Source organism: Centrocercus urophasianus, unplaced genomic scaffold (assembly GCF_019232065.1).
Source record: "Centrocercus urophasianus isolate 14NV4802_14NV808 unplaced genomic scaffold, USGS_Curo_1.0 seq_26, whole genome shotgun sequence".
In the NCBI taxonomy this organism is placed as follows: domain Eukaryota; kingdom Metazoa; phylum Chordata; class Aves; order Galliformes; family Phasianidae; genus Centrocercus; species Centrocercus urophasianus.
Genome location: NW_024884822.1, coordinates 6095028 through 6117360, shown reverse-complemented (window position 1 = coordinate 6117360; position 22333 = coordinate 6095028). Strand labels below are relative to the sequence as shown.

At 44.1% G+C, this 22333-nt stretch overlaps 1 protein-coding gene across 1 annotated transcript in view; it reads left to right on the top strand.

The window, feature by feature from the left end:
* Positions 1-13352, top strand: part of HTR4 (5-hydroxytryptamine receptor 4) — a 56152-nt gene extending 42800 nt beyond the window's left edge. The window contains exon 5 of the mRNA XM_042826203.1: positions 10634-13352. Coding sequence (XP_042682137.1) covers positions 10634-10721 — 88 coding nt within the window. The 3' untranslated portion in view covers positions 10722-13352. The remainder of the gene's footprint in view (positions 1-10633) is intronic.
* Positions 13353-22333: the final 8981 nt, after the last annotated feature.

The following is a 22333-nucleotide window of genomic DNA, read 5'->3' as shown; positions in this document are numbered from 1 at the left end:
TTATGATATGATGTGTAAAATTTTACAAATTCACATCCAGAGATCCGTAACAGAGAAGCAGCCTAAAGTCAGGAATGTGCTGGTTAATGCATATCGTAGAAACAGAAATACTGAGAAAACGACCTTTGAGATCTCACCATCGGGTGCCCTAAGCAAGGGCTGGAGTGCAAAGACCTCTTCTGGGATAGCCAGAGATCACTGGGATGCACAGCACAGACAGAGCGTGGGTGCACGTGGGAAGCAGCCCCACGGAGCACAGGGGAAGCAGCGGGGGCCCCGGGAGCCGAGCTGGGTGGAGGAGTGGGAGGGAGCATGCGTGAGCCCCAGGTGCTGTGCGGGAGTCGGAGATGGTTTGTTATTCAGGAACTTCCACTCCTGACTGACATATGCTGGAGTTTTGTTACAAAACATGTCATTGTTTAGAAGAAGTCTCGTTCTGGCACACGCAGAGTTTGGCTTTTGCGTGCACAAAACAGACACGTGCAATGATTACGGATTTTTTTTTTAGGAGAGGATTTCAACAAACTCCTGTTGCCCCTTTCTGTTGGATGTTTCTCATTTCCATTGGGTGTGGGATAGCTGGGGCTGTGCAGCATGGAGATTAGGAGGCTCTGGAGAGAACTGAGAGCTGCCCTTTAGTATTTAGAGGGGCGGTGAGAGAGCAGACTCTTAGCAGCATCTGTTGTGACAGTGCCAGGGGAAATGGTTTTAAATTAAAAGAGGAGAGGTTTAGACTATAATATATACTATAGGCTATAGTATATATACTGGATATAAGGCAGAATCTTTTTACAATAAGGGTGGTGAGGCACTGGCACAGGTTGCCCAGAAAGATGGTGGGTGCCCTGTCCTTGGAGACCTGCAAGGTCAGGCTGGATGCACTCAGCACTGATGGAGCTGTGGGCGTCCCTGTTCACTGCAGGGCAGTTGGACCAGATGGCCTTTAGTGATCCCTTCCCACTCAAACAATTCTGCAAAAAAAAAGCCAATTTCCCAGATAGCTGCAGTTCTGACACCATAGCTCATGCTAGGAGCCTGATGACTCTTTTGCTAAAAGGTGTCCATCTCTCTCCATCAGCCATAAGAAAGGCCTCAGTTGCTTAAAGAGTAAGGGAAAAAATCCAGGTGCAGGCCAGTGCTGGGGCTCATGGCCGCTGGTCTGCAGTACATTTGAAAATAGCGATGCTTCCATTGCACAAGGAAACAGCTCCAGTTTCTTCTGCCCCACTTTCAGTTTAGACAAATGGCTTGTTTCTCTTCAGCTGATAAAAAATCCAATTTTCCCAGTTATGAGATCTCCATTTATAAAAATCATTATAATCTATTTGAATTTTCTTAATAGATCCTTTCTTGTACTTCTGTAATTGAAACACCTTACTTAAAAACCAGAAAACTATTGTGAGCTCTCCCATCTGTAGGCAGCTGTGAGCTGCTCTTAATGTGATGTTCCATATATATTTTTAACATAAGTGAGCACTTCCAACTATTCTAATTATCACATTTGTGCCTCTTACGAATGTTGCATTAGTGATGATGCAAAAATGAAGTGTAGGCCAAAATTGACAGATGATTACAATATGTAATGTAGTGCCAAGCTTAACATTAATGAAAGGAAAATACACAGTTAATGTGAGGAGAAAAGTGCCCACCTTCTGCAGCATGGCACTGGGTGGCCCCTCTCATTTTCTTGCTTGTTTTCTCCAGGGCATTCTGTTAAATTTGAGCTGAATGTCCTGCGAGGAAAATAAGGAAAGTGATAAACATCATTCAGGTCAAGCATCTGAAAGACAGAAACATGAGCAGCAGGTTCTTGCCCTCACACCCAGGGGAGGTGAAACAGTCTGCGGATCTTCCTAGGGAGGGGAGCGTGAGGTTCAGGTGGGAAGTGGTGGGGAGCACAGTTCTGGCAGGATCAGAGCTGCTAATGGTATAATGAGGCTAATTATTTTGAAAGTGAGCTTTGCGGTTTGAAAGCTGCCATGTTTGACAGCTCTGGAAGGCACAGGCATCTGCTTGTGCATGAAAGGGAAAAAGCAATTAGGCCACAGGAGCACAGGAGCACAGCAACAAGTTCATCAGCTGCATGGGAAACAGAAACTTCATTCTCAGCTTCTTTATTTTTTGGTTTCATGGAACCACTGAGGTTGGAAAAGACCTCTAAAGCAATGGGTCCAACTGCCCACCACACCAATATTGCCAATAACCATGTCCCCAAGTACCACATCTCCACAGTCCTGGAACACCCCCAGGGACAGTGACTGCACCTCCCTGAGCACCTGTGCCAGTGCATCACCACTCTTCCTGAGAAGAAATCTTTCCTAATAACAAACCTGAACCTCCCCTGGCACAACATGAGGCCATTCCCTCTCATCCCATCTTGAAAAAAAACAACAAACCCGGGTGAAAAGAACCAGAGGAAAGGTGAAATCTAAAGAAGCAGCATACAGGGGAAGTATTCTTGCCTCTATCCATGGTGAAAGGAGGCTCAGAGAAGTTGCTTAGCTTGCCCCTAACAGGAATCTTTGGAAGCTACCTCTGAGCCTGGGGCTGTCCTGAGTACCCAGTAACTTTCTGTGAGCAATCACTTCAAACAGATCTCTGAAGAATGTGGTAGATCTCCATTCTTACAGGAAGCTGTTAGGTTGGCATTAACATACCTGTTGTCATTCCCCTGGTTTTAACTTCTGATATCTATCAATAATGTTATGATCTTCCAGGAGGGTATTACTATTCTGCACAAAAATGGGACTTCAGGGCATCATGCAGAAGGCTCTGGAGGATAGCTAGAGATAATGACATACAAAAATGTGCTCCTTCAGCCCTATTTTTTATTGAATTTGATTCTTTGCTTCTTTGCTGATCTATGTGGAATGCCTTGGCTGACTCAGGCCAGGCTCCCAATTAGTTACCTTCATTAATCAATCTCTTTCCAATCTATTTCCTGTGCCAAGTGAAGGGTTGTGTTCAGCAATCTACCAGAGAGACCCAAATGCTTTTCCTCCATTCATGGAACAGTGGAGCAGAGGGGCAGTGTGCTGGGATTAGCTGTTGAAGCTGAAGTCGCTTAAATGAGTTCCTATAAATTTTCATTGACCAAATTCATTAACAGAGCCTGGCAATAAAAAGAATAAGGAGGGAAGATGTAATGAACACTTTCTGTTCCAAGGAAACAAACTGGTTGGGTCAAATTTAGTGAATGTTTTCAACAGGAGAAAAAGGAAAGGAAACAAGATCCTGAAGTGTTTTGACATTTTATTTCAAAATCGTACTTCAGTTTACTATTTGACTACACTTCAAAAAGAAGTTAAACATCCTCCTCAAAAAACAACAAATGCTTCCACCGTAAACACAAAAGGAAATGAATGGGAGGGTATTTTGCTAGAAAATGTTTTGAAACATTTCTATTGTCAACCCTGCCTGCAGCAGGGGGCTGGGAAGGGGTGATCTTTAAGTCCCTTCCAGCCCAACCCATTCTGTGATTTATGGTTCTCTGATCATCAAGATGAAGTGCTGTCTGTGTGCCCATGGTTGCACGGCCATCACATGCTATGTGGGAACACCAGGACCTGTCGGACTGAGGTGCTGTGGGAACACATCATGGGAATGTGGGTGGTGGGAGCAGGCGGGAGCCTGGGCTGCTCCGTAGGAGTGAGAGGAGGTGGCTCAGCTGAGGAAAGCATCCATCAGGAATGATGGAATAGAGGAAGGAGAAAGGTGAGGAACAAATGCATTGATTGACGCTTCCTTTGTTTTCCGTGGCTTGTCAGATAGAAAGCTTTTTTTCTTTTTTTCCAGCTGTATATTTCTCTCACTCAAAGGCTTTGCTTAATTAGAGAACTGTCTGCTAATTTTAAACCTGAGGAGGCATGCAGAAGCCTTACAAAATGTGCTTGAAGGCTGGATGATGTGGGCTGCAGACAGCTGTTCTTAAAACCTCTAACTGAAGTTTAGTAGAGAATGATGAGTGCTTAATTCCAGCTCGCGAGGTCTGAACAGCATTATTTGATTTAATGATAATTAAGATATTCAGCACAACTACTCAAGAGTGGAAAAAAATAAATGCATGTCAAGAGGTAGAGATAAATTTGTATTTACGTTTGACTACAAAGGACTGTAAATAAACAGTGCTGTCAGATCCATCTAAATAATTTAACAATCCCCATGTTTTCATGAGATCTGGATTTTCACTATTCAGCTGCGCCCAGAAAATTGAACTTTTGGTGGTATTCCTGTGGATTTTACCTGAAGGACTGCGTCAGCCATAAGGACAAGCAGACAACCAAGAGTTGTTCCTCCTTGTTTTTTAAAAACCGGGTAATGAGCAAGATTAGGACAGGCCAGCCATGCCTTTGGATTTGGCTTGGGCATCTTAAGAATTCAGGGCTATGTTCTCTTTGGGGATAGATGGATACTGCTTGAGACAGCTGGGCTTCACCAGCCCCTGCTGAGGGTTGGAGCAGGGGACACGTGGTGCAGGTTAACCTCACGTTACCAGGCTCACAACAGAGCATGGGCTTCATATTCCTCTCCTGGTCCTGGCTGTAATAGGGCACACAGACAGTGACTGTGTTTGCTCACCCCCCTTTGGTGACGGGCTGTTCTCAGGGCTGCAGGACATCAGTCACAGCATCAGGATGACACACAACAGGCTTAGGAAATGATATACTATAAGCCCTTAGGAAATCCTGCAAGTATCATGCTCATCTTAGGAGCAAGAAGAAATGAAAATCCCACAGAGAAACAACAGGAGCCATTCATCCTGGAAGCGTTAGATATATTGCTGGCTTTGCAGCACTGAATATGGAATCAATTTATGTTGTTCTGCAGTGTTGATACATAGCAATGAGAAGACAGAATGAGCTGTAATTTACTGCTGCCTCTCACCACCGGAATCGTGTTGAGGGGGTGTGGGAGTCGTTCTTATCTCACTGTGTATTTTCTATGGTCAAATGTGGAAGTTCAATTCAGAGATGGAAGCATGAGTCACTCAGCCCAGAGATGGCAAGCTTTAATTTCATGAGGCCTACGAACTTGGTCACTGCAAGAGGACAACTCTCCACTGACCTTTTAAAAATTAAATATGCAGCTGTACTGAAATTGGATGCTTCATGAAAATGCATTTCATTTGGATCACGAGTATTCTCTTTTTCCAGGAGAAAATGGAAGTGAAACAATGTAGTTTGTTCACATTTCATGTTGACATCTTGTGTATTTCAGGCTTAAGAAAAAAATAAGACTATTTTTTGCCTTTTTCAAAATGAAAAATGTCACAGATTAAAAGAGCAAATCCTGGAGACTGTTGGATCTTATGCTCACTCTTCCCAACTTTCTGATTATTCCCTAGGATCTCCCAGTTTTCCAAACTGCTGAAAGCATCTTTTCAGGGAGCAAATAGCACCGCCACCTTCATCTATCCTCAGCTCCTGCAGCCCTGGATGGCACTCCAGCGCCACAGGCACATTCAGTGCTGCTGTTCTGAAACACGAGTTCAAGGTTTACTCCTCATCCACTGAGACACGGGATGGTCTGCACCATCTTCCTTGGGTCCTTCTGGTGTAGGCATGGCAAATCATGATGCCAGCCATGAGCCGCACTGAACTGCATTGCCATCCTCTGCCATCAGTTGTTTACCGTGGGTTAGCTGCTGCCATAACATGCAGAGTCAAAAGACTGTTACCTACCTATTCCTGAAACAGGAATCAAGTAGGCAGATGCATCACTGTCTGGAAGAACTAACAAACACTCATCTTAAGCTGTTCTCTTTTTCCCCGTACGTTTTTAGTGCATTTATGAATTATATTGTTTGCGTTTATAATTACAGAGCTGAACAGATGGTGGAAGGCTTATTTCAGAATGATGTGTTCATTAAAATAACCTGCTCCGGTCTGCCAAGTGATTGTTAACTGTGATCCCAATTTCATGTTGCAAAGAGTTACTTACACTTTATCAGTTCACCTGGAAGAAATGGAGCTTTGAGAGATGGGCCCCATATTGAGCATAAAGCTAGAGCAATGGTGCTGTGCGTTGTCAATGGCAAAGCATCAAAGGGATTTTCAGCTGTGACAAAGAAAAAAAAGGAGAATTTGGAAACCACAGTTTTCAGCTCTAAGAAAAGATTCAATTCTATATTCAGTTTGGAGGCTCTATTCCATTACCATGAGGCTAAATCCAGCTTCCTCCTATGCCCAGACTGTGATCCAAATACCTAAGGCTCAATAATGGTAGTTTCCACTATTAAAAGTGACTTGAGTCTTGATCACAGTTTACCATCTTCCACATCTGCCTAGTGATGTTTCATCTCCTTCTGGTCCTAATGAGCACTCACTGAGTGCACCTCCAACTAACTGGAGGTTTCCTTATGGAGCTAGGAATGCTTCTTTCTTCTTTGGAAATCTTTTTTTCCTAACCACACTGCATTCCAAAGCAGTCAGTGCATCCTCAGACATTTCTTTGCTCTTTATCCCCCTTTGCAGTATTTCATTTCTGAGATTTCCCGCCCCCCTTTCCCCCCCCACCTCCCCCCATGTTGAGATTTTAGGATCTGGTCTGAATACGGATGAAAGCAGGACACAATGTCAAGGTTTCTTGGAGGAGCATCTATTTTCCCAGGTCTGGTGCTACCCAAGTTCTAATTCCTGGCCCTCGCTCCTCCTGGTGAACACATCCTACCTGGGTTACCTCCAGGCGTCCCACTGCCACGAGGAGATTTGCTTCAGTGGAAGTCTGCTTAGAAACATTTACAGATCTCCTACAGCTGAAAGCTTTGCTCTTCTGCATCAGAGCAATCGGCAGCACTGGTACCCCCTCAACCATGCATGTGGTCATCAGAATTTTGCAGGCAGTGAATTAGTGGAGGCCAAGATGGAGAGGAGCGGGACCAAGGAATGGGAGAACAGTGGGAAAGGTGGCTGTGCTCACTGAGAGCAACCAGAAACATTAATGTTTTCTGCCTTGTTCAGAAAACATTTTCCTGAGATCTGACTGCTTCAGAGAAGCAGTTCCCCTCTGAAACCCTGGATCTGTTGGGAACCAACACATAGGGCTGCTTGGCTGGCATAGCTCGTGCCTGGGAGAACTTCTGGAGATTGGAAAAAGCATTTCTTATGGCACTCTGATTTTAGCTTGCAGGTTATTATTTCTGACCTATCCGTGTCTCTGCAATCACACGTTTCTGTGATACCTCAACCTCCCTTAAACAACCACCCCCATCTGTTCAGCCTCCTAGCTGTAAATGAACTCCACTTGTACGTTTTTACAGGGAATGGGTTGTCTTCAGAAGAAGCTAGGCAGCACTCAGCAAAACAGATTCATGCTTTAATTTGGACACCAGAGCTGCTGGCAGGAAGATGTGGCTGGATAAGGATTATTTGTGATTTCTGTTTTGTTGGAATTTAATGCCTGCTTTAAATGGAAGTGTTTCATTTGGAATGCAAGCAGCTGACACACATGCACACACACACACACGTTAAAAACATGTATGAAGGACATTTCCCAAAGAACAACAGCCTTTAATGCCTTTACGTGAAAATTTTCCCCAGTCACTTTTACAGAATTATTGCTTATTGTATTTGTTTAAAAGACAAACTCAGAGAAACCAGCACAAATTCAGAAGACCTCTTGGTCCCACAGATCTGTTTCACTTCTCAACAAAAAGCCAGTGCGTTCTTTCCAGTTGATAACAAATTGACAGCTGAAGCTCTGCTCCTCTGCTTCCTGCCTTATGGAGGAGCTTAAAGACTCATTCTACATTTACAATGTACAGGTTACCAAAAAGATTTACAAATACAGGGAAACTTGGTGCTCATCAGCTTTCTCTATGGTTTGTGCCTAACCATCCTCAGAGTCTGTGGCAATTGTGCCCCAGCCGTCCCAGCAATGCAAAAAGCTCACCTGAGTCCCCATCAAACACCAGGACAGCAGGAACCACCTTCTGCCAGCTCAGAAATGGAAGCAATTAATCATGTAAGCAGATGCACTGGGAGAGGATCACTAAGCAGAGAGTGGGGACAGCTGTGCACCTACAGTGCTCTGTGACAGCGCTGCTTCCCCCATTAATCTACCTTAGTCCAGCTGAGCTCTTTGCCATGCTTGGGCAGTTGGGGCCATTCATTTTTGCCATGTTTTCTGTGCTATTGTTATGGCTTTTGAAGCAAAATTATTTCTCCTGGCCAAGGTTAAAGAGGCAGAGGCTGATGAGGCAAAATGAAGCCCAGTGTTCACAGGCAGGCAAAGGGCAGGAGGTGCAGTAGATCCTTAGCCCCTCAGTGAGTCAGCTCTAGCTGGGAAGGGCTGTGTTTGCTCCTTGTCATCAGTTCACTCTTAATTAATGAGCAGCGCTACCATTATGGCTCTGGCACCTACCAGAGTTCTGTGCTCTGCAGTAGCCCAGAGGGCTCTGTGGGGATGGCAACTCCTTCATTACAGCTGGGGAAGCCAAAAAACAGCACCTTTGGCTGCACTTCCATAAGGAATTGTGCAAGTTGGTGCGAGGGCTGGATCTGCAGAGAGCACAGAGTGTCCTGCATCCTGGTGGTGCATCCTTCCCAGCTCTTGCTGTGCTCCCAGAACAATGCTGGAGCTTTGTGTTCTGGTCGTGGGCCGACGGGGGGTAAAACCACACAACTCCCCACTGCTGAGCTGAGAGCTAATCCAAGCAGTTAATTAAAGAGTCCATTGGACTGTCAGAAAAACCAAGAGACACAGAAGCAATTATCTCCAAATTGGTCATCATCACAAAGTACCATTTAGCAAGTACGTGAAATGCCTGCTGTGGGATCCTTGTATGGGTAGCAGTGCCTTTTGATCCCTGGGGTCTGTGGCTGGGTGGCAGTGTTCAGATCCAAGCGAAGCTGGCAGGTGGCACAGTGGGACATGATAGTGATGCTGCTCCTTGCTCTGGGAGCAGCTAGGTGCAGGAGCAGTGTGGGATGCTGCCTTTAATCAAGCCTGGTTGCTTTGCACACCAGTGTATATAAATCTCATCTAGGAACTCATTATAGGCAGGAAAGCTGAGCAACTAATTTGCTGCGGATAACTTATTTAATACATTTAAATCTCTCTTTTTCCTTGCTCACAGATTATATCTTCATATCCATTACTCAGATCTAGCTGACAAATCTGGCAGAATTTAGCCCCCACACACAGGGTCCAGGCACTGCTTTCTGTTTGGGGAGACAGACCCTGCAGTGCATGGCTTCTGGGCAGGCTGAGCACATGTGTTCACATAGGTGAGGCAGAAGTGATTCTCAGCTGCTGCTGTGCTTTCTCTTTGAAACTTGTTTCCCATTGATTCTGATGCCTGAATGGTGTTTTCAGAACGCAAATCAGTTGAGATGTGGTGGCACAACGCAAAGCAGGGCTGTTACAAAGCTGCCATTAATCTGACACTAACTGTGTCATGTGGCAGGCAGCTTTAACTTTTATGTGACAGGATAAACTACCATAGTGTAAACAAAGTGCTCACACAAAATCCTGACAGCAGAGGACTCCTTTAGCAGTTTCCTGGAGATGTGGGTAAGTTTTTGGTACGGAATCACATGCCACTACCAAATCATGCCCAGCACACCCACAGCACAGCCTTCATTCCCTGCCTGTAAATGCTCTTTCCTGCTCTCCTACTGCTCCTCTTTCCCCACAGGGTAAACAGCTGGAAGTGCTGATCTAATGCCAGCAGCTTCAGGCAAACCCTGTGAGCCAACAGAAATCCTGGGACACCTCAATGACTCCTCTGTAGCTTAATCAGCTTTGTAACAAATGGCATCACCTGATAAATTGCCCAACCATTTTCTGATTCCTGCAGAAGAAAAAATCAAAGGTTTGGTTCTTTGGCTGTCCTCTGTGAAGTCAGCTTTCAGTGCCTGTCTGTTGTGCTTCTGAGCAAGCCAATATACCTGCCCTGTTCTCAGAGTGAGGGCTCTCCTGGTTCTTGTCCCGTCACCGTTCATAGCAGGGATTTTGTGTCCCTGAGGTTTGCTGGACCACTCCACTCCATGTGCTGTGGCTCACTTGGTATGGGAAATCAAACTTGCATTAAGGCTTGTATGCGTCATGGTCATCTAATCAGAGTGTCTGTTCGGTGTCAGATGCAAACAGTCTTCTTGTTTCTTACATCAAGCCTGTATCTTGTTGGTAGAACAAATGTGATCTGGCAAACTTTTATGGTCATTGTTCAAAGTGATGGAGTCCTGTGGGAAGATGTTTCAGTGGATATGTCTGCATGTACAATAACCTGTATTAAGTCAATCAAGCCTAACAGCGTTGAAAAACAGCATCTAATATGTTGTCAGGGGGAAAATTCCCCCAGCAATATTCACCAGGACAAATGTGGACAGGCAGTGAATTCTATATCATGGCTTTTATCTTGAGCCCGTGGCTGATCTACTAGAACTGGTGGATACATCATTTGGAGGATTCTCACATCAGCTACCTCAGACATCTCAGCAGCATTGTAAGCACTGTACTTTAGGAGCCTAAGTCCTGAGTATACTCAGTGGAAGGATGCATCCAGTTTAATGATTCCAAGTCAACTGAGAGGAATATTTAGAGGATATGATTCTGGGTTTTCAGGAGCTCATTGTACATGGGCTTGTGCTTTTTATCTAGCGCTAACAAAGCTTTGTTTTCCCACTCTCAGGTACGCTGTTTTACATAATGGGCATCATCAGGAACATCAGAAGCTTCCCATCCACAATGACCCAGAATCCCAGGAGTCCTGTTTCTAGCCACAATCCCAGAAGAGGAACAGCCCAGCTGGAGGTTCCTTTTAGGACACTCAAAGGATTCCCAGACAGCAGATGAATGAACACCCATTCATCTGCATTGTCAGGAGCTGCCTGCACTGACCCTGTATGAAGGCCCAGCCACACGCTGTGTGGATCCATGGAGCCAAGGAAGGTCCCTGAGTGCTGTATGGTGTGGCCATATGACTGCATCAGAGCCTGCCCTGGGTGAGAGCAGGTTTCTGCCAAGCAACACCACAGATACAATCTGCCTAGAACAGGGACTCCTGTTACTCCTTTCCAGATGCCAACTCTGTATGAGCCACCACTCTGTCCCGTGCTATCCTGATCCTAAAGAGTTCTAAAGCCCTGGCATCATATGAGATCAATTGCTTTATCACACCGGTGGCTGAACGCTGCCAGGAGAGAAACAGCTTTGTTTTCTTTAGCCAAACAGAAGAAGTGTTTGCCTTTTGACTGTTGTTATGGGGAAAGATCTGCACAAGCTGCTGATTTACCCTGCCTTGCAGAGCTTTTGTTGTAAATGCTTTTATTATGCTTCCTGGCCAGGTTCCTTGGAGCAGGATTCAGGAGGTGTGTATAGTACCTGGCAAGCTGGAGGGGCCTACAGAGACATTCTCCAGCTAACAGCAGGTCTGGGACCACTGTTGCAGTCCACTGCTGAGCCTGGCCGCACTGTGCTGCTCTAAGGCCTCACCCAGCATGCGGCCGGCACTGCCCTCATCTGAGCAAACTTTGGGCACTGTCAGCAAGCAGAAAGGTTGGTCAAGGGACTGTCAGTCTGTAATACGTCACTAAGTGCCATCCTGAAAAATATACCATCTAAGAATCTCTTCTGTCTCCGTTAGGAAGACAGACTCCTACTTTTCCATCTTTATTTTTTTCTGTTTCCTTCTGTTCTCTTCCAGTTGGGGCAAGAAGTTTCAAAACATTAAGATAACGCTGTACACACAGCTGTGGGCCAAAACCTCGCTTCTAAGCTGCTTCCTGCATGTATGTGTTGCTGTGTTCCCTGTGAGCTGCTTTCACTTTTGCACATAAATGGTAGGCAAACTGTGCACATCACAACTTGGAAAAAATGATTTTCCTGCAGTGGGAAATATGCAGGATCAGGACTACATACCTATTTAGCTGAAGATCTAACCCAGAGATGCTACCCTGAACCTAGGAGATAAAATTGTACTTTGTTATATTGTGTAGTCATGTACAGACATTTTTAATGTAAAAAGTTGTAGTGACATTATTTATTATTATTTTTTATCAGGAATGTGTGAGTTTTGTTCATTAAAGGCTTCAAGACCCAGGAGCTTAACATTATATATATATGATTTACTAATATTTCTGTTGCTATGTGACAGATATTTACTGTAAACAAACAAATCCTGCCTTGAACAAAATTGTTGCTCAGTAGGAAAAGAAAACTGTGCATGCTGAGAACAACGGACTTCTTCACCTTGGTGTCTGAGTTCTTTGAGATGCTTCTTCCACACCAAACAGTCAGTGATAGCTTCACTTCATTTTCCTTTAGGATCCAAAAGAACTGTGGGCAGAAACAGTTCTAATTAGAGGAAGCCAGACACATCCTAGTGTAGGAAATCCCCAGCACTTAGGAAGAGACCAACTACTGGTGTTTTGGTCACAGGTGCTGATGGGAAGAACACGAGCTGCTTGAAAAGAGATGGTAAGGGATGGTTTGTGCCAATTCCAGTTCATCATTAGGGACGGTCCTTCAGTGACCTGTTTTTCCAAAAGAACTCAGTGTCAATTCACCTCTACTGTTAACTCTAAATCAACACTGGTGGGTGAAGAAGTAGGATCTCATTGAAAGTTTTGGGAGAAATGCATCCAAGAGAGCTTCAAGCCTATGATTTATACCTCCGTGGAACTGCTCACACAGGTTCTGTCTGGACTTGGGTACACAAGACTGCAGAACAGGTTGCCTAGGATTAGCTCCAGATATCAATTTCTTAAAGAAATGCTAGAGCAGAGTTCATCTGTCCTCATTAAAAGGCATCAAAATACGTTGAGCGATACGGAACCAGCTGCATGGGTGTTCTTTGTTTCTGGTTGTCCCTGAAGTATTGTTTTCTCCTGTATTTTAATGTACTTTAGTAATATATTCTTAATTTAAAATGAACTTCTCACCACTGAGTTTTGCTCACAGGCAGTGTTCAGAAGGCTTTGTCAGTGGGCTCGGTAGCTCACTAACCAAAATGGTCAACAAACCTTAAAAAAAGGGATTCGATTCTTAACACTATTTAGTGTCACCTCTGCCTAATGGCTGGTTGGAGTCAGCAAAGCTGTCAAGAATCACTTGGCAGCTTCTGCTTAATAAGTCAGTAATCTCAGCAGTGCTTCTGCAAACACAGTAAACGGCATTGTCCATCATCAGGAACGTCAGTATTTCTCTGGAAAAGGAGCTGTCTCAGGGAAAGAACCTGTTTTTGATTTCCTTCCTCTGCTAAGGGTAGCTGCTCTTGTAGCCTCTGAGTTCATTTTCCCATTGACCATTTTGGTTAGTGGTTTCAGTGTCTCTGCCTGTGCTGAGTAACTTGCAATGCATTGGCTGTTTCTAAAAATAAAGGTCTATGTACATTGCAGGAAACTCTAGCTCACGCTCCTCTCTTGTATTTTTTCCACTCAGAACTTAAGATATTACCAGATAATGCTTTCAACTTTCCTTGCAATATACTGAAACTGCTAGAATGGGAAGGGAGAATCTGACCACATTGCTTCAAAAATACTGATGAACCATTGGTTATAATACAAGCTCCTAATCTCTATATCCCCTGCTACGCCATAATAATCCTCCAGCACCTCCTGCGCTGTTTCTTTGAGTCTCCCAGTGAATTTGACTGAAAAGGGACTTTCTTTCTCACTTATCCTTCACTTCCCTGTCTCACAATTCACTCTAATATCCATGTATTTTGTACATATAGTAGCACTCACCAGCAAATTGTCCCACTACCACATTTATAGTCTAGGAACATTGTATATTCTTTCAAATGCAGGAAGCCTCAGAAGTGTTAAGCACAGTGCCTACTGTAGCTGTTTTCTTGGACTACAACCGATGACACTTTTCCTTGCCAGAGACAAAGTGCTAGCAGAACAGCTAGCTAATAAGAAATTGGCTGGCTGGGCCTTTGCTAAATAGTCTTCAGGAGGCTGTTCTGTCAACACAGCTGTATTGCCATATTTCTCTATTTTTCCAGGCTTCAGAGGAAGCATTTCTAAGATTTTGCATGGTGTTTGTTAGTAGCCCATTTACCCAGACGAGCAAACCCAAAGCAGTTATTGCACTGGAAGAGGGAAGCAGAGAACAGGTTGATCACCTTCTGAGGCAGATTGTAAACCTGGTCCAGCACTATAAAGGTGTGGACCATCTGACTTTAAGAGGGCCCTACAGTGCAAGGATGCACAACATGATGCAAGCCATCACTCCAGCTCAGCAGCATTCCATGCTCCCACTGTTCAGTTTGCTCGGATAGAAGCAAAGACTGCTGCAAAGAGAAATTCAGATGCATAATAAACACATCACCAACGGGAGGCAGTGTTCAGCAGCTCCACGGAAGAGTGCAGAAGAGGCCATACACTTTAATTAGGTGATGATCAAGACTGTCTGGAGGGATGTGAAGCAATACTGGGTGACACACCGTAAATGTCAGTGCTCGAGGCAGCCAGCAGCTCCATTGCATAGTGAGATGTACGGAGTTATGGCTGCAGCCCAAGTGTACCAGCAGGTCATGCTCATAAACGCTGTGCAGAGACATGAATCCTTATGGGAAGATGTCCCTTCCAAATTTATCCTTCACAGTTCTTTCAACACTGAATTTATTTTCAGGTTTTAGACTTGGAGAGGGGAACAATTGGAAAAAAAGGAGAGACAATCTCATCAGAACAATCTGAAAAACATTTTCAGTAAATACTCAAAACCATTTTCACATAGTTAGAGATCTAGTATGCCACCTGATGCCTGTATAAGCACAGAAAGAAAGGAAAACATTTACCAGAGCAACTTAAAAATGAAGGCAATGATTTCCACTTGCATTGCACTACAGCACTTTGTGCACAGCTGAGACAAGGCTCCTGTGGAACACACACTCGGTGCCGGAGCAGAGGGGTATTTGTAGTGATGAGTGGGAAGCCCTTACTCACTTCTCATCCACACAGTGCCTGGCTCCAAGCTGTGTTTTTCCTATTCTGCTTGTTTGAATGTTGAAATCCCTGCAGACGTGAATATACAAATACAGCTTCAAGGAGATGGTGTGTGCAGTGTGCGCTAGCGGAGGACTTAAGTGGATAAAACAAATCCGGCACACTGGAACTCTCTCAGTGCTCTCCTCTGTGCACACATTGCAAGTCTGAGCAGCCAGCAGGGTACCTGCAGCCACTGTTTGTTTACAGAGATACTGTCATTTTGATAATCTTATTTTATTACTGGTTATTATTACAATAATTATAACCAGTAATACTAAAGACAACGTGCTTGCAGCCATAGGAGCCCACACCTTGGCCTAACATGCTGTCCTGGTTTCAGCTGGGAGGGAGCTGATTTTTCCTTTGCAGTGTCTGGTATGATGCTATGTTTTGGCTTTAGGAGGAAAACAACGTAGATAACATGCTGATGTTCTAGTTACTGCCAAGCAGGGCTCTTCAGACATTTCAGTTTCTCAGCTTCTCATACTGTCATGCCAGTGAAGGGTTATATACATATGCACAATAATGTAACTATTATTCTTTTCTCCTTCTTCTATTTCTGTCCTAGTTTTTATCTCAATCCATGAGTTCACCCCCATCCCACTGGTCTCAAGGATCACTGTGATGCTGGTCTAGCTTGCAGAATGAATGTGATCAAACCAAACTCACGCAAGCAATGAAAACCATCATTAGGGTCAATTTAAACTTGAGCAGTATGAATCCCTGTCTCCAACGAGTCTCTCTATCTCTTTTCTTCTCCAAACTTTGGTTCTAAGTTCCTGTTATAGCAAATGACATTTCAAGGGAGAATGTACATCGGATATGCACATGGTAACCCCTGAAAACTTAAATATGAGCCAGCACTGAGAGTGCTGAATGCTACTCAACTTGCCTTTGACTTCTTCACACTTCACTGGCTTTTATTTTACTATCCTCTCCTACTGCCCTCTACATGAGATCAAGAGCCCTGTGAGTAATCATCACTAGTGTAGCAGTTGTACTTAAACACTGTAGTGCAGCATCTCAAAATGCCTCTCAATTTAGGTATTAACTAACAATCAATCTTCAACCTAAGGACAATATGACTGAAGGCTGTGGCTTCCAGAATCCAATACACTCAAAACTGTCTCTGCTCAGCAAAGATGAAGAAGAATCAGAAGGGTACTTAAGGTATTCACTGGTGTTGATCTGAGTTAATAGAGAGGAACAGAACAAACCAACTGGGTCCAAATTTCACCCATTTTACTTCTAGCATGGATGAGAAATACAGAGCAGTGCCAATAAAATGATGGTTCCTTGATCAGGCAGCCCAGCAGCCAGCAGACTCTGAGTCATCCTGAGTTTTCTTCACCTATCTTTGTAGATGCTGAAGCCGAAGAGATCATCTCCATTTCATAACTGTCAAATGTAAATCCTTCAGTTGTTTAGGATCCTATTTTTTCCTTTGCATTGAGCTTTCCTCTGCCATTTCTGAGTATTAACACGCCAAAAGTCAATGCATCTGATGTTCTTTCTACTAATTTTAGCATGAAACAACCTGAGTTGGAAGAGACCCACAAGGATCACCAAGTCCAACTCCTGGCTCCGCGCAGCACCACCTAAAGATCACACCACGTATCTGGCAGTGTTGTGTCTGACACAAGCACTCCTTGAACTCCATCAGCTTGGGGCTGAGCAGCGCCTTGGGGAGCTGGTGCTGTGCCTGACCATCCTTTATACAAAAGATTTCAGCTCCTTCAGTTTTTGGACAGCTTAAATCTTGCAGAATCCAAAATCATCACACATTTACTCAGCATCTTCTTCCAAGGTGCAATCTTATCGTTGGAGCTTTCTCACAGAATAAAAAAGATATAATTTAATTAGAATTTACCCAATTAAAATGTTAATGGACCCGCATTCTTTCACTTCCTGTTAAGCTGAACTGAAATTGCCCACTCTGTTGGACTTCCTGTCAAATATATGCTTATTACTTAATGAATTTAGAAGATCTGGCAGAAAAGCTTAAAATTATTTTGGCACACATTATTTGTTTTGACAACTTACAGCTTTTTTTTTTTTTTTTTTTTTTTTTAATTGTCGTCATCTAAAGTCCTTGGAATCAATTAGAAAGAAAAAAAATATAAAGAAAAAAAAACCTATTTCTACTGGACCACACCAGAATGGGCTGCAATGCAAGATGAAGCTCCTTACACCAGCTCTGTAGTGCCAAGGTCTGTACTCTTTTAGTGATGCTGTGAAGGAGGCTTCTCAGTCCTCTGGACAAGAGAAAAAATGATTTGCTTGCTGACTAAGAAGCATACTTGATGACTTACTTGAAGATTTCTTCAAAATCAAGATCTGGGAGGCCCCAAATGAGGACCTACAGCTGCCATGGGGTGCGTTTCAGCTGGGCAATGATTCAGATATCAGAACTCAATCCCTATCACACAGTCTCAGTAATTAATCTCTTATCATATGCCTTGGCTGTTGAATCCCACCCACCAAACAGAGCTCCTACCATGATGAGTTTCTGAAAGCCCTGTCAACAGCCATCCTCATATCACTGATTTCTAAATCCAGTTCCTCTCAAGGGCATCCCTCTATCTGTAAAAAACAGAAAACAATGTAGAGTCAAAAGCATTGTTTCAATAACAGCCCTGTCAGTAACAGCTATTCAGAGGTTACTTTGTGGATGACATAGATTAACACAAACAGGCATGAAGATCCAAACAGATTAACGCAGGTATGTTTATTCCATGCCAGTTCCCATAATTGCTCTCCACTACTACATCCAACCCTTACTCACTTGCTACCACTCCCACGGCTTTCAACAAGCAGCCCAAGATCAGTATCAGCAATCACCTTCACGCAGAAAATCAAGCTGTGGACATCTGTGCTCCTCCTGCAGAAGCCTAGAGCAGCCAGGAGTTGTGTCACCCAGCCCAGGAGCCTACACGGAGTTCTGCTTTGCCAGGGTTGGCTCCCTGTCGACAATCATGAGCACAACCCACTTCCCATTTCAAGGACAGATTGTTCTCCCTCTGCTAGACCAGGAATGTTTAAGCTGATAACCCCTATTTGTTTGCTCCCATCCTTGCTACTACTGAGTCAGAAAGAGGAGTGCAGTGAAACCAGGAGCTAAATCCATGATTTTTGCCTAGAGAAATCTTCATATAGAAGTATGCTTGAGAAAGAAGAGCTTGAAAGAAAGATATGGAGATCAAACTAATGTTGTTGAGTTTTATGGCAGTCACTGTGCTCTCTCACTCTTGCCATCAGATTCGTGTGTTCAGCCACAGATCTGGCAGCTTGTCCCCACAGCAAAACTATGAGTACACGCAGCAGATTGACCCTGCACTCCTTTTGTGCCAGAGCTGCAATGTACAGCTCTTTGCATGTCCTTCACAGCACTATTTGTAAAGTTTAAGATATCAACTCTGGACCATCAAGAGAGATATTGGTGGAAGGAGTGCAGTGACCTCTTCTTTGCCTTTCCTTTTGATTCATTTGTCCCATGGAAGCATGGATATTTTAATGGTCCATTTTGTCACAATGCTGGATATTTTCTTGCAAATGAGTGTTATGAAAAGTGTTCTTCAAGCACCTTCCTTAGCAGAAATTCATCCTTTTCTTAAGCAGCTCTTCTTCAGAATGGCCTATCCCTGAAAACTGAGGTTTGCTCTGGGTCTTTAGATGAAGCACTTCAGAACAAGTTGTATTTATTGAAAGCTCTCAGCCAAAGTTTTTCTTCTGGGACGAAACAAGGTTATGAGAGGATACCTGCAAAAACCCTTAGGTACTTCTTGTGTTGCTTTTCTAACTAGTTTCATCTTCCTGTCTCATCTTTCCTTAGAAGTGTGTGATACAGGTGGACTGCCTAACTCAAAGTCAGCAGCCATGGTTAAGGCTGGGTAGATCCTAACACTGAAATGTCTCCTTACCTCTTGTCACAACAATGCACACCTGTGCATTCATATATACCTCACGTTCTCATACTAAATGCTGGATTCACCTTTGAACACATCATACCATAGGAAGCAGAAGTTCTTTCCTGCAAACACAAAGCTAGTGGGTTTGCTCTGTAACAACAGTCTGCAATGGAGGAAGTTTATCTCATCCTAGTTTGAGCTTTGGCTGTGCTGTTATCACATGCAGTGCACATGTGAACATACAAATGTGCTGTTTTCATCAGACAAGGGATTCATCTTGAATTACCAGATCTAGCAGCATAAAAACACGCCTTCAGAATACTTTTCATAACCCAAACACCGATTTTGTTTCTTTATCCTAAAATCAGCGAAACAAGCAAGGACCAGCATACTGCCCATCTTGGAGACAGTGTTCCAGGCTTTCTTTCTCCATAGGGCTCATATCCCATGTCTGTTTTATCTATGTACTTTAGGTACTCCATTTAGATGACATTTCTCAGGTATGTGAATAACTTGGATATCATCACCTCGTCCTCTCTTAGGAAGAGCTGCTACCCCTACTTGCTGTGGGAAAAAAAGCATGAAAGAGCTCATGGACTTGCAAGCAGTGGCACAAGACACCTCAGACTTGCTTTGCAATTAGCGATTCATCAATCAATTAATCAATACCTACCTTTGATTATCAAAATTATCTCCTGGAATTTTTTTCTCTTCATTGACTGTAAGAGGAGATCTCTGTGACAACTTCAGCTGCACTACAGGCATATAAATCTAACAGTATATCCCACCCAGGAAGTCTCCTGTTGGCAAAGAATTGCTCAGTCAGAGTGAGCCAGGAGAGACAATCCTTCCTGTTTAACTGTTTCCCTGAAACCACATGCACTGCAAAACACATGGAGGAAGAAGGGAAAGAAATTATGCAATCACATCGGGGTTTCTTTTATCATTTTCATTATCTATCAGATTTAATATTTGCAAAGCCGCCCTTGGACTGAAACAAACTGCTTGCTTTGATATCTAGATGCAAATATTGCTGTTAAGTGTGCTGTAAATGGATTTTATTGCTCACTCCAAAGCCACCATATATTAGCACAGTAAAGCTAAAAGTCCCAGCTGGGAGACTTTCTGTGGGAGAAAGAAGAGCAGAGCAGGATCACCCAATCTGCTGCCACAGATCAACAGCGGGGCGTAGGGCTTTGGCATGCAGAGGGAAGCCTGCTGCACACAGAATAGCACTTGGGCTGCATCCTGAAGGAAGTTTAGCAACCAGCCAGAACAGTGCAAACCTTCTTGTGCCCTCCAGGGTTTGACATGGAAATTGAATAACAAATTGCCCCAGAAGGAAACAAAATAGATGGGGAAGCTCAGGTGCAAACAAACAAAGCTGCTTACAATCAGGAAACTGCACAGCAGCATTTCTCAAGCCTTGCATATCTATGTCTGCTTCTGTAAGCCTGGTGACAATGTTCCAGATGCACCCAGATATCTGGAGATGTATGCGGGACTGGAGAAAATGCAATGGACAGATTCTCTGGATCCACCAATCTCTTTTAAAACAGAACATAAAAACAGTCCATGGTATGCATGATATTTAGCACAGTAAATCATATTTGTAAACGTCTAAATAAACTCCCTTGTACCTTTGTGACCTGCTGCTGCTTGAGCACCAAAAAAGGGCAGGAAGCAATCGATGGCACGAGGCTCACCTGGCTCTGACCGGCACACACAGATCAGTGTCAGCTGCCCTGATCTGCACGGCACAAGAAGAGATTGCAAACCTGTGTGTCAGGAAGGACCTACAGCTCTCAGAGCCAGGGAAAGGAAATGCATTCATTGAAAGAAGGAAAAAAACGAAGTTTCACTTAAAGTAATAACAAGCGAGCTGCTCTTGACCGTGAGCAACGTCATCTTAAGCCTCAACTTCCCCTGAGCAGCCAACGAATGTATGCCAGGAGTTCAGAAAACGGAAGTATCTGAAACCTTGCGAGCGATACGGCCTCGTGCACGGAGCGCAGCGCTAACAGCTGGACGGCAGCTGGGCCGGCAGCGCAGGCAGCGCCTCGGCGCACAGCGCCCCCTGGCGGCCGGGAGCCGCGCCGGTCTCCGGTTAGATTAGCCGGGTAAGCGATCCTTCAGCAGCTCAGACGCTCACACGGAGTGCTCACGGAAAAGGGTTTAGCGTGATTTAAGAATCGCAGAGATTTCAGCACACAAACAAAAGCTATGCCCATCAAACTCACGCTCACTACCACACTCTGGCTCCTTCGCTCCTGCAGCTCTAATAAACCATCTTTAGCTGACAAACTAAAAAGCAGCCTGCAAAGAAAACTTGCAACTCCCACACACCCCAGCAGTGCACTGTGCTGATGGCAGCGTGATCAGTCCTGTTAACACGTACCCCCAACACGGTGACACAGCGATCCACAAGGAAGAAATCAGACACCCAAACCACAACCTTCTGTTCTTCACCATAGAAAACAAACCAGGAACCCTGCAGCCCTCCCCCCCGGAGCTGGGGCAGTGCTGAGTGTGTGCATGGCAGCCCACAACTAGCACAGCAATTACTGCTCACACAGCAGCTCTCACTGATGCTAACTGTACCCATCCACGAACCAGTAATACCATTTTGAGTTGGTGGTGGGAACCTCCAGACATGTTTTTGCTAGTAAAAGTTAAACAGGAACATAATTCATTTCATCTGCTTTGCTCCTTTCCTCGATTTCAGATGCTGAACTTAAGGAAGAAAGCAGGTTCCCTGCCAGCACCCCAGATATAACCTCAACCACCTCCATCACCAATAGCTTTCACACGGACACAATGACTTCAGTCACTATGTTACCACTCTGTGCCAAACAGGTGTCATGTTTAACAGGTTAAAAGTACTGCAAGTTTCAACCGCTTACACAAAGGAACACTGAATATAAATAAGTACACTATTTGTATAAATACTTCCTCAAAAAGCTCAAGTTAGATAGCAGATCTGGTGCAATACTCCAGAAATGCAGCACATTTTCCTGTACATGCTGCATTAAAATGGTAAACACGTGTGACTGATTCAGATTAATTGAAACGCTTCTGGGAAAGGTCAGAATCAGATTTTACGCTGTTATCTCTGGTTAAATATACTTGTCACAATGAAACCATTAAGTTTGATCCTGTATTAAAGTGACTGTATTAACAGCACTGACAGTTAGATACCTCTCTCTTGTTGTTTCCATTATGCACCATTCTCTTCCTCTTATCTAATGTACTTTTAAGACCTCAAGAACTTCTGCTGAGGGACAGATACGGAGGAAATGAGTGCTGATTTTGCTCTACTGGATGGCTTTGCCTCTTCAGTTCTACAGGGCTAGAAATTCTTGTTAGTCACATTCACACCAGTGTTCAAAGAAGTGAAATCACCAACAGCGATGAGTAAAGTCTTATAATAGCATGAACTGATCTGCTTTACAGCTTTTACCAGAGTTGTATTTTGATAGGCTGGTAAGT